The sequence below is a fragment of the Lissotriton helveticus genome, chromosome 6 (assembly GCF_964261635.1).
Source record: "Lissotriton helveticus chromosome 6, aLisHel1.1, whole genome shotgun sequence".
NCBI classification, from domain to species: Eukaryota; Metazoa; Chordata; class Amphibia; order Caudata; family Salamandridae; genus Lissotriton; species Lissotriton helveticus.
The window spans coordinates 256,206,754-256,219,157 of NC_136067.1; the positions used below are offsets into that span (position 1 = coordinate 256,206,754).

The 12,404-nt window shown below is 45.3% G+C and overlaps 1 protein-coding gene across 1 annotated transcript in view; it reads left to right on the plus strand.

The window, feature by feature from the left end:
* Positions 1-12,404, plus strand: part of TP53I3 (tumor protein p53 inducible protein 3) — a 92,115-nt gene that overhangs the window by 59,013 nt on the left and 20,698 nt on the right. The window contains exon 5 of the mRNA XM_078647707.1: positions 1,807-2,019. Coding sequence (XP_078503833.1) covers positions 1,807-2,019 — 213 coding nt within the window. The remainder of the gene's footprint in view (positions 1-1,806; positions 2,020-12,404) is intronic.

A 12,404-nucleotide genomic window follows, 5' to 3' on the forward strand; every position in this document is an offset into this window, starting at 1 on the left:
ATATGCATTTCAGCTTAGTTTTACCAAGATAAATTGAGTCGTCGTGAATTGACACAGTAGGAAAAAGACAGACCCTGGATGGTCTCCATGACAGGAGACACTCCAACACAAGGCTGACCTCTTCACTCCTCTTGACAACTGGACGGCAGTTGTTTAGAGCTTGATGCTGCTGAAGAGTTCTCATTTGCAAACTTACCAAAGGAACAACATGAGTTCAATAGGCGATGGGGCCTGCGGTCTCCATTCTGACACTGACTTTGTCACAAATGAACTGTTTTGCTGCCCCCATGTATGTGTGGAATGAAACCAGATGGGATTTACAGGCATAGATGGGGAACCCCAAGTTGGGTATAGAGCGGCACACTTTCCAGAGCTGTCTAAACATTCTTCTGAATAGGTTTCACCAGCCAGCCATGTAAAGTAAGGAAGCTAGAGACCCTCTTGAAAGCAAAGATGAACTGCCACAACAGAGTGCGCCTTCTCCAGCTTAAACATTGCAGACGAAGAGTTTAGATTCAATGCTGCTCTCTTTAGTCGATTGCATATTTTTAGAAGGCATACTATGGAGCACTGGCAATCAGCTGGAAGTGTGGGTTAGGAAACAGTGACCCCAATGACCTCTTTCTGGCTATGAAGACTACCATATAGAAGGGGGTTTCTGTTCTGAGGCTGGCAAGTAAGCATTTACAGCTGTAGCATTGACTTAAGTAAATCTAGGAAATCATGCTGATATATTTGGAGCTTATCGATAAAGATCAAAAAGTCAATCGTAGCTCTGTTTGGCTTCTTGGATTATCAAGGGCGCTTACTCACTACTGAAAACTACTGATCATGCATCACAGCACTACACTTTTTACATTAAATGCCTCCTTTTATTAGGACATACTAACAAACCTTGTTGTAGGTCATACTTGTTACCACCATATAATACCTCATAATGCAGTGACAGCACTACCTACCTTCTCTGATCGTCTGGTGAGTGTCTGCCCGGTATAGCCTAATACCCCCGCTATTACAATGCTTCTTTCCTTAATTGTACAAGAGTTCCATAAGCTGATCTCCTCTTATCTGTGCTCACACCTTTTTAATTTAGTACTATCCTGCAGGTCAAAGTATGAGCTATCATTCTCTTATCCATTCTAGTGGTACCCTGTACCCTGCATGTGATGCCCCATGTCAGGCTCAGCCTGTGTCCTGGCCTTGTACCCCTTTTATATTATTTTCTATTTTTAGTGGTTCCACTATTAAATATGTTTGTATTTTCATTGCTGCCTTCATTTTACCCCATGTTATTCTCTCTCGGGTCTTTTAAAATCGCAAATGATTTTCTCTCCATGGTAAGGACTAAATGTGCATACCTTTCTGAGGAGCATTGGGCACCACCCATCTCCTCCAGCTTTCTAGAGCAGAAATTCTTAGGTGTATAGTACACATCATGTACTATGTCGTAGGTTAGAAGTGCCAACAAAATCCATAAGGGAAAACCAAAGGCTGGATAGGATGTTTGATGTCAAATGCAATCAAGAGAGGCCAGCGGCCTGATGGGCTTAAGCAGATTGCAGCATACAAAGCATTGTGGTGTGAATTGTTAAATTTCTCACTATTTTATCGATACATCTGGCCCTCCCTTAGTGAGTGTATGGAGGCATCTGCTGGGTGTCTCTAGACACAGTGATTACTTCAACTCAACAAATAGTGTCTAATAGTGCCTAGCTGTTATACTGTACTGCTCTACTACATTAGGATTCACTCTGATATCACATAGTAGATAACTGTATTTAATATTATTCATACCTTTTGATTCAGGCAAAGTACAAAAGGGAGAGACTGTGCTGATCCATGCTGGAGCCAGTGGTGTAGGGACAGCGGCAATTCAGCTGACCCGATTGGCAGGCGCGATCCCCATTGTTACAGCAGGCGCTAAGGAAAAACTTGGGATGACTGCAAAGCTTGGGGCGGCTGCAGGCTTCAACTACAAGGAGGAGGACTTTAGTAAAAAGGTTCAGGAATTCACCAAAGGTAAGATTAAAATACATATTACAATATTACATTTAGAAAGGAACAAGGGCTCCAAGTATTATTTCCCATGGCATTTAGGTGTGTACCCTACGAAGAACATTGCTTAGTAAACTGGATTGCCCTGTGAGGGACTTACGAGGTTCAAATTAATCTGTGGCTATCCTTCTGACAGTGGCGGCTAGCAGTAAGAAAATGTAGTGGGACGCGATGGCACACAACTCACCATAAACGTGGCGGTGGCGACTCCTGCCCGGTGCAGGACTTCTTTCCTGGAGATCTTTGTGTCCACGAGCAGGAAAGGAAAAGACTTCCTTCCTGCTCGTGGAATGCGAATCCAACCAACCCTGGAGCTGCTTTCTTGTTGTTTTCAGCAAGAGAGCAGCTCCAGGATTGGTTGGAGCAGGCTAACCCAGCGCTCATTTTGAGGCTGAGGCCTGTGCCAGCAATCTTCCGGCTGTTTTACAGCCCTTAGATTGCTGGGTCTACAGTGCACATGACAGATAGGAGGGCTGTAGACAGCCAGCTAATCTGACATGCACTTTGTCAGGGGCAGCAGTAATCCTGCAATTGCAGGATTGAGCCTCACGCTCGCGCTGCACAGTGTAATCTGGTGGCAAAATAAAATGGCATTGACATGCCATTTTATTTATTTGTGTTAGCCTCGCAGCAGGCAGGGTGGTTTGTGCTACATAAATGGTCATTGCCTTGATTTGTATGGTGTTAGTGCCCATACTCACCAAGGAGACCTTGCATGAGGCAGTCGGGTGCACAACAGTGAGCCTCAATTAAACCCCTGGAACCAGAATAATGCACAATGTTCCTCGGGTGTAGAAAACCACAGGCCTCCTGTCTGCGCATACATAGGAAACATTTTCTCAAGAGAACTGACTGCTGACTTGTAAATGTCAACATCAGAAAAGTACGGGTACACATGATGACAAAGGTGATTTTTATTTTTTAAAACTGGTGCAAATACAACTGCGTCAGATATTGTTTTCAACACACTTTTTTATGCAGGATAATGTTAAATCTTTCCTGTTGGATGCTTGCCATCATTTGATGCAGGTGGAGACTTGTGACCCTCTACTTCCAAGGGAGTTGGGTGTGCGCAGTGTAACATTCCCCCCTCTATTTATATCAAGACAATAAGGCAAGGAAGACCCTTTCATGAAAGCCTGGGTATCACGTAATCTAGAACATTAAAACAATGGTTAGCCTATCACAGTGGTCAAAAATGTGAACCTGGTTAAAATAATCATCTTCATGAAATGCATTTAATTGATGATATAACCAGTGTTCCTGAATGTAATTTATTTGTGCAACTCTCACATGCATGGACAACTACAAACTAACTTTAAATGCAATACTTGTATTCACATATACAATAATATTTAGAAGAGAATATAATACATTTTTCTTCAAGGAAGGACACCATTTAAATGCAAATATGAAAAGAGGTGATTCCGCTCAGTATTCCTAATGCTTGCTTGAACTGCCTAAGCATGTTTTGTTGCTCAACTTTGATATTTCTTGTCAAGCATCTTCTTCTGTCAGCCACGTTAATGACCGGCATATCCGTGAAAGAGGGTTTTCAGTCGTCTGGCATGCAGACATATTGTGCTGGGCTTTACATCTCATCCGTTTCCTCCGATTTAATTTCCCTTATTCCATGCTTTCTTAGAATGTGTATGGTTGTGGGTGCTTTGAGATTGAGCAAGAGGGATATTTTTCATAGGTTTACTGTAGTATCCGCTGCAAGGCCGGCAGAAGCTACCTCTGTGGCACACAGCTATTCCATAAGAAGGATGGATGTGTGCCAAACAACCTTCAGCCCAAGCTGCTTGCTCTATGTTGGCCCAAGAGCAGTGGTGGCTGGCATGTACTGTGCCGGTATGTAAGCTCCGGATCTCTTCGGATGAATTGCATTCTGCTGGGTGGGCACCATTCCTGGCGCTGCTCTCAAGCTGTGAGCCGTGCCCTGATTGGAGCAAGTAGCCTCACTCGGCGCTCCCCAGCCCCAGAGGCCTGCACTTACTCTAACTTAGCTGTCTTAAGACAGTTGAGTTAGAGGTTTCAAATTGTGTATGTCTGGCTGGCCATCGCAAGACGGCCGGTCAGAGACATGCGCACTTTGAAAAGAGCACAAACAGCCTACCCTCCTCCCTGCTCCTGTCATTCAGCCATGGCCATGCCCCAGCCCTGATTCTCGGTTCAGGACGAGAGGATGAAAAATAAAATTACCATTTTATTTGTCATTTTTGAGGGCCATTTAAGTGGGGCGACGCCCCTCTGCTCCCAACGGTGGAGCCGCCCCTGAATACCACAAGAATGTTTCCCTCCTAATCCACAATAGCAGAAAAGCACCTGAATCATTGATGGTTCCATGGACCACCTAGTAGGCAAAGGGGCTCACACTACTCTGTCCTGAACACTGATGCCAAAGTCCCAGCTGGTTTTTAAGCTGATAAGCCTGTTGCTATATGGAGGGTGCACCAATACGTTGTAGAGCAGCGAAATAGGATGATTCTTTGAGCTTGAGCAGAGAGAATATTGGAGCATACATTAATCTGTCACCACACTGACCCCTTGGCTGTAGAACGAAATTAGTAGAAGCAAATTGTTGGTGGCAAGAAATTGACACTCACAGATCTACAACTATTGAAACATCAACTACTAAGCCTATCCTAAAGAACCACAATGACTGGGGTAAACCAAAGCAAAAGATGAGAACCTTTAGGAATTTGTAAGAATGAACGTGATGGTAGTGTGCCATGGTCTGCATTAGAATGAATGGCCGTGACTATTCTGTTGGCACTTTTAAGACCTTCCTGTGTGGAGGAGAGTAGCATCATGGTCCTTCTGAGAATGAGGTATCAACAGAAAAGCGAGGAGAACATAAATAGTCTATTCATTAGCACTGGTGATGAATAATTGAGAGTATCAATGCATCCGTGCTACAAGACTTGAGTAAGTCATTCTTTGGTATCTGGTACATGAGATTTGGAGTGCTCTCTGGATTAGGGTCTTTTCCCTGCTCGCACTGCTGAATTGGCCACCCATGCTTTCGACCGAGTGCCTAACTCAGGCTGACCTCGTGTAATGTTTTCCAAGAGCCAGATGTGTGGAATAGGCCCCAATCATGCCTTTTTATGAGGGGATGTCTTTCCGAGTGCTAGCTTTGAAAAGGTTGGTTTTCAAGTAGCAATAGCAAACCCAATGACAATTGCCAGGAAAATCAGGATTAACTGGGCTATTAGAGAAATTGTTCAGATATTACCTTACTTTTTGGCATATTGCATTGGATTGCCCATGGAAGAAAAGGGAGAATATAGTTTGAAAATCTGTCAGGGATGATGTAAAAAGCCGCATGGCCATATGTATGGCTCTAGCTTTTGGCAGAGAGAAAAGGGTTTGATGGGTACATCATAAAAGCTATCCTAGAGTGTGCGGGTTGAACTTCAGGTCTCGGAAATCAGTAATTTTCTAGTAGGTTGTTTGGTCCATGATAATCATGACCTTAGAAAAGACATTGCTGCAAATTGACAACCAATGTAGGTTCCGTACATACGTAATGTACTCATGTCTGGAATGTTCTGTATCCAAGCGAGTTGCTTCCCTCTGCACCAGCTGACGACAGTGCTGAAGGTTTACTGGTGCTTGAAGATATATGTCGCTACAATACCCCAGCAGAGTCTAAATAAGGCCATTGATCAAGGTCATTGACCACTGGGACTTAAGGAAAGATAGCCTAATTGCCAGGATTTTCAGCTTTAAGAAACACAAATTAGCCACTTTGACCCCCTGGTTATTTAGAGACAATGCACGTGTCCAATTTGTGCACAGCCTTAGCTGGCAAAGGAGGGTGGCCCATGACCTATGGCCAGGCAACATGTCTAGCACCCAGTGGGAGTGAGGAGTTCCAGCAGGGGTGGAAGGCTCAGGTTGTGAAATGTACAGGCCTGTATTCATTATTTGGCAGTGTCTGTAGTATTTCTTAAGAAGTAGGGCGCTGCTTTATTGATTCCCACCAGTTTATGGTACATCCTTAAGCTTTTCTCTTCCAGGGACCTCTCATTTGGCCTCAGGTCAGACCTGGCCAGTCAAAAGAAAGGCTAACAAGGTGACACACAAACTGATAGTGGAAATGAGCCTCACTGTGTTTTAGTTGAATACCAGAGGATAATCTCCTGACAGTATGGTGAAAGGTACAACTGAGTTGTTTAAAATACTGAGACTCTGCAGCCTGCCTCTCAGATTGAATAGATTACATTTGATTTATAAGGAGGTACAACCTGTTTTCCAGGGGATTCATTAATAGGAACAACACATCTACAATTTGCCAAGATGCCCAGAAAAAGTGCAGTTTCCACTCCAGGAAACCATTAAGGGCAAAAACAGTATATAAGAGGATTATTTATTAAATTAGTCTCCCATGTCCACACTTAATTGAGCCTTCCAGTTGGCTGATTGTGTTTGACTCTAGGCTATTTGGAGAACCAATTCAATGGCCATATTCTGTACTTTACCAACTCCAAGCAACAAACTTTGGTCTTTCTGTGGTTAACAGTCCTCTAGACCATCAATTGCTATCTGTGCTAAAGAGTGCTTCTAACATGACTTCCATTAATGGACCGGCATATTCCCTGACTAGCTCAGCATGAGTAGAATTAGCCACCTCTACCATGACGTTGCCCACTTGAAACTCTGTGATAGACCTGAAGAACCAGTGCTTTGTTGCTGTGTTGTGGCCAGGAAGCCCTTTGCCGTATTCTTGTAGGAATATGGTTAAAACAAATGGGGGCAACAAGTTGGATACATGGTGCATTAGCCCTGGGCAACTTTAATTCAATATTTTGTTTTATAGTTAGGTAGGGTGGGCCCCACCAAACTCATAGTTTCCATGCCTGAATTAGATGTAGGGGTGCCTCGAGGGCTTTTGACTGCAGAGGTTCAGCTGGCTCCTCTGCTAGAAACAATTTACTTACTTGACAGCCTGCTTTCCAGTGGATGGCGAGATCGCAATGGTTGTCACCCCATCCTATATAAAGTGGGGTGGCCATCATTTGTTTTTCCTGCGTGTGTTCTTCATGTGAGCCATGGCAGCCCCAAGCAGTGAAAACTCATAACGGCCCACAAGAAAGCTCCCTTTGTGCCAAGGGCACTGATTTCTTTTGTTTTAGTGCAACACACTTCTACTTTGGGAAGTTGTTTTACTAAAACAAAAAAGTATGCACACTGAGGCCAAAAGACAAGCCACTCATGTGACTTCAGTGCATCCACCACATCTGGAGATGCTCTGAAGGCAGTGAGATCCTCACCAGAGAGGTGGGCATGTCATAATATTATGGGTGGACTGAGCAAGCTGGTTCTAAATGACCCTGTTTATCTTTTGGTAACAAATAACGTGTTTATGATCACAACTGCAATAATACTGATGGTGTTTTGAATCAGTCCATGGAGAAATCAAATTAAATGAATTGCAGAAGAAAACCAAAATGTTCAATGTTTAGAGCTCCTTAGTGGGTGGACACCACCTGCACCATAGACTGCAGCAACACTTTCCAGGGTGACTAAACAAACTAACGAAGAGTAACTTTCATGTGACAGCTTTGTTCCCTAACCCATAGGGGGCTACCCAGATTCCAGTAACGGTTAAGCAGGGGTCCACAGAAGTTAAAAGGTTAGGAACCACTGCTCAATGGTGTACGCAGAGTAAAAACAGAGTTACGCAGTTATTTCTAGATGGTGTATCCAGGGAGTAGCCAGAAAATTAAAATACCCCCACTTTGAACCAGGGGCCACATGTACGTAGGTTTTTTTAGGTTGCAAACAGCCTGATTCTTAGAATTAGGCTGTTTGCGACTGGGAACATTTATTTTCCTAGGCATCAAACCCATTTTTCGATTCGGTAACCTATTACTGAATCGCAAAAATGGTTAGCGGGGGAGGAGGGATCGGGGTCATGACACCCCTGTGGTGTATATTTGACCCCGGGCATCGTTCTTGTGTGATGCCCATTAGTGAAGACTGCTTATTGGTGTAACTAGTACAAGAAAAAGTATGCATGTGCAAGTATTCGTCATCGATTTCTAAATGTGTATTCGTTTCATATTTAACAATTGGGATAGCATTGCCACCTGAATCGTGGTATATCCTCAAATCAGTCAACACTCTTTACATGAAGTCCAAAGTAGAATACATTCTTGTATACATATGTTAGACTGACACTGACCTGTGCAAATAAGGCAAAATAGAATTACAACTCCTTTGGAAAGCTTAAAACCCAAGTCGCTCAATTCAGTAAAGATTCCTAGTGCCAATCATAATCACTAACATGTATTGCATACTTTATTCCTTATGCAGAACAGAAACAGAAAATACCCGTTTTTTTAAACAATTCCATCCCAGGAGTCATTGTGTATTGTGAGGTATTCTTATTTTTGCACAGGCAAATTCCAGAACTCGTACACAAACTTGTAAATGCCTGATCGCCCTAGAATTTAGAGTCTAGGTACAATATGCTTACTTATCTATATGTTTAACTAGCAGCCCGTCCCGTCGTTGTCCAGGTATGAATTGCTGCCGGCCAGTAGTATATTGTTTTGTAGGATTTCGTTTTGATAGCATTTCTTATCTGTGACAGGCCTGTGAAACGCTCCGATACACACTGCACTGCTGATGCACTAAGGAGTGCGCGTTCAGTAGTGTGTGAACTCGAGTTTCTCTACTTTATTTTTCCTTGCAATATTATATAGCGTGAACTCGACAACATGGCATGAGCACAATTTACATTACAGAAGAACACATTCATTTGTGGTAGGCACGGGGAGACACCGTGATTTGCCTGGAATCACAGGATGTTGAGCTGATGCCGAGATTCAAACGTAGCTCCCCAGCTCTAAAGTTCGCAATTCTAGAACTTGTGGCGGGAGGTGTGTCTAAAAGTGTATGTCGGTGCTGGCCATCAATGAGAGAGATGTGTGCATTTTTCAAATGGGTGGTGAAAAAATATGAGTATGTTGCTGGAGATGTGGGCCGCCGTGCCACCAATGTACTTACTGGAGGGTAAACACCCATTATTCCGCAACTTTCTTTCCGCATACCATCACTCCTTATACTTTCATTACGAAAGTACCATGACTCCGCAATGCCATTATAACGCATGGCATTACATTTTATAAGCTTTTACCACGCATACATTTACAACGAAATTCGTTGTAAATGCATGAATGTAAAAGCATGTGTTCGAGGCATGTGGGCTGCTGAATTTATATCTATGCATAGATCGCCGCCTAGTGTTGGGTCCGGATGATTGCACATTGTTGTCCTGGAAGAGTCTTCGAAGTATCACGAGATAGGTGGCTCCTCCCTTGGACTACAGTGCGCATGGGCATCCTCTCCATCTTCAGATTGTTTTTTTCCGCCATTGGGTTCGGATGTACCTTCTTGACTCCAGTTCGGAATATACTTTAAATAGTTTTGCGAGGCCAAAAGGCCTTCGGGGCGTCGGTATTGTCTCTCGTTCGGTGCCCAATACTTCATCCAGTTCTTCGAACAGGACGTCGAAGGCCGTATTGCCTTTCGACAGCTAGGCCCCAACTAGCATCGACGATGGAATGGAGCCCGTTCAAGAGATGCCCCGTCTGCAACTCCAAATACCCTCACATCAATGTGCACCCGGTGTGCCACAAGTGCCTATCCCCGGACCACGACGAGGCCAGCCGCATGGCCTGTTCCAAGTTCCGGTCGAAAAAAAACACTTCGCTTCGACGCGCCGCGAGGCAGTCGGCCCAGCAAACAGCGCCAGACCCAGAAAATATCTTCGAGGCAGACGTCATCGAGGGCGCCGATCAAGAGGATCTAGACCGGCAGTCGGACCCTGCATCGGAGCACGACTCACAATATAGTGTGGACGAAGAACAAGACTACGTCCATGAAGAAGACATCGTCGAGGTAGGAGACGACGCAGACGCCATCGGAGCCGTTGATGACGACTCAAGCGATGAGCAAGGCCCATCCGCAATCGCAGGGCCCGATACTGACACTATACTCTCTACGGCTCAGGTCGAGGCATCGCCGGAAGGCCTTAGCCAAGATCTTTACCCGCATTCTATAGCCCCGCGTCCAGGCCCGGCTAAGAATACTTCTACAGAGCCATCGGTCCATCAGCCACTTTCGACTGCAAAATCGAAACCGAAACCGGCAGGAACTGTATCGAAACCGAAACTGCTTACGTCAGTCCTCGGATCGACAGCTTCGGAGTCGTCGGCTCCAACACCATCTAAAAGTGTTGTTAACCCTTCGGGGTCCCAAGGGGGCGTCGACCCAAAACACAGGACGCCGAAGCCTGTCTCTGCCGTCAAGCACATTACGCTGACGCTGTCAACGCCCACGCCCAAAGCTGGCGACACTTGCAAAGGACTCAAGGCTAGGAAGACTGTCGATCCGAAACTTCCAGCCTCGGCGCCGATATCCAGCAAGGCCTTCGAGTCGAAAAGTACACCCGACCCGAAAGAGCACGTCGCGTCGAAGCAAAAAGGTGTACCTATTGCGCACCGACAGCTCGAATCGACGCAAGTCCACAAGCAGCCAAGTGATCCTAAAAAGTTTGTCGGATCGAAGACGGCGACACCCTCAAAAACGGTCGGCTCGTCTCCACTGCTTTCACAACCTATTAAATATGGACTGCCCCCAACCGCTCGACCAAAAACCGCTGAGCCACAAAAAAGCACAGACACTACCAAAACAGTGTCAGCAGTTTCCAGGCGTCAGTCCACTGAAGAGGATGTCATTTTCCAACCACCCTACTATGAGAATCAAGCGAAACTGTTCATCGACTCGGATACAGGTAGACTCACCATTTATAAACGGAAAATAGCTCCAGAAAGACCTTTGGAGTGATTCAAGAACCCTCTGAAAAGAAAGAGAGACTCAGCAACCTCACCTGCTCTTTCTGAGCCTGTGGAGTCCTATGAACAAGACTATTCCTATTCACCCACAAGCACCTATAAAGATATAGGGGAGGGATACAATGAAGATGAGTTCAATTATCCTGCTGACACAGATCAGGATGAACAGCAAACCTGGACTGACCCTGTTGACCCTGGTGAGCCATAGACCACACCTGACACTCAGTCCTATACCATCAAAACCTCGCCTACTGAAGATACTGCTGCGTTTAATGCTTTGATTGAAAGGGCAGCCAAAAACCATGATGTGGACATGCATGCTGACCCAGTAGAGGAGGACTTTTTGTTTGATACTTTCTTAACTTCAGAAAGATCAGTAAAAACATTGCCTATGCTAAAAGGTGTCCTTAAACACGCTACTGACATCTTCAAGGAGACCACAAGGGCACGGGTTGTAAACCCAAGGATTGAAAAGAAGTACCGGCCTGCACCTGTGGACCCTATGTACATCAAAGGCCAGCTCCCGTTGGACTCCCTCGTAGTGGCTAATGCTCGTAAACGGGCAAACTCTCAAACCAGTGGTGATGCTCCCCCTCCGGACAAAGAATCCAAAATCTTTGAGGCGTCTGGCAAGCAAGTAGCGGCTCAAGCAGCAAATATTTGGAGGATCTCCAACACACAAGCCCTATTAGCCAGATACGATAGGGCACACTACGACACGTTAGAGCAGCTACTGCAACACCTGCCTGAGGCTTATAAGGAGGGAGCAGAAATGCTGATACAGGAGGGGAAATTAATTTCCAATGCATCCATCAAGTGTGCGCTAGAGGCAGCAGACACGGCAGCTAGGGCCATAAACACAAGTGTGATGCTTAGAAGGCATGCCTGGCTATGCATCTCTGGTTTTAAGCCGGAGATACAAACTACTTTACTCAACCAGCTGGTTAACCCTGATTTTCTCCTTGGCCCTGAGGTAGACACAACCCTTGAGAAAATTAAAAAAGACACACAGACAGAAAAATCCATGGGGGCTCTACAGTCACAACAGTTCAGGGGCAGTTCCTTTCATCGCTCCGGTAACAGGGGAGCCTCCAGAGGTCAAGCATCACAGCAAGCCCAATACAACAGAGGGGGCTCGCAGACCACATATAACAAAAACAATAGGGGTGGCTATCGTGGGAACAGCACCAAAGGCAGAGGACGCGGAAATAATAATACCAGATCCTCCTCCACCAATAAACAGTGACGTCTTGTCACTGCCCCGACCATATAACACCAGTCTGGGGAAGACTCCAGCAGTTCCTGCCAGTCTGGGAAGGCATAACCACAGACAGGTGGGTGAGAGACATTATACAACACGGCTATTGTCTAGAACTAACCTCCACTCCACCCAACATACCCCCAAGGCACCGTCCTATGTCCGCAGAGCACATGCACTTATTGTAGCAAGAAGTCCTCTGCATGCTGAAAAAAGGT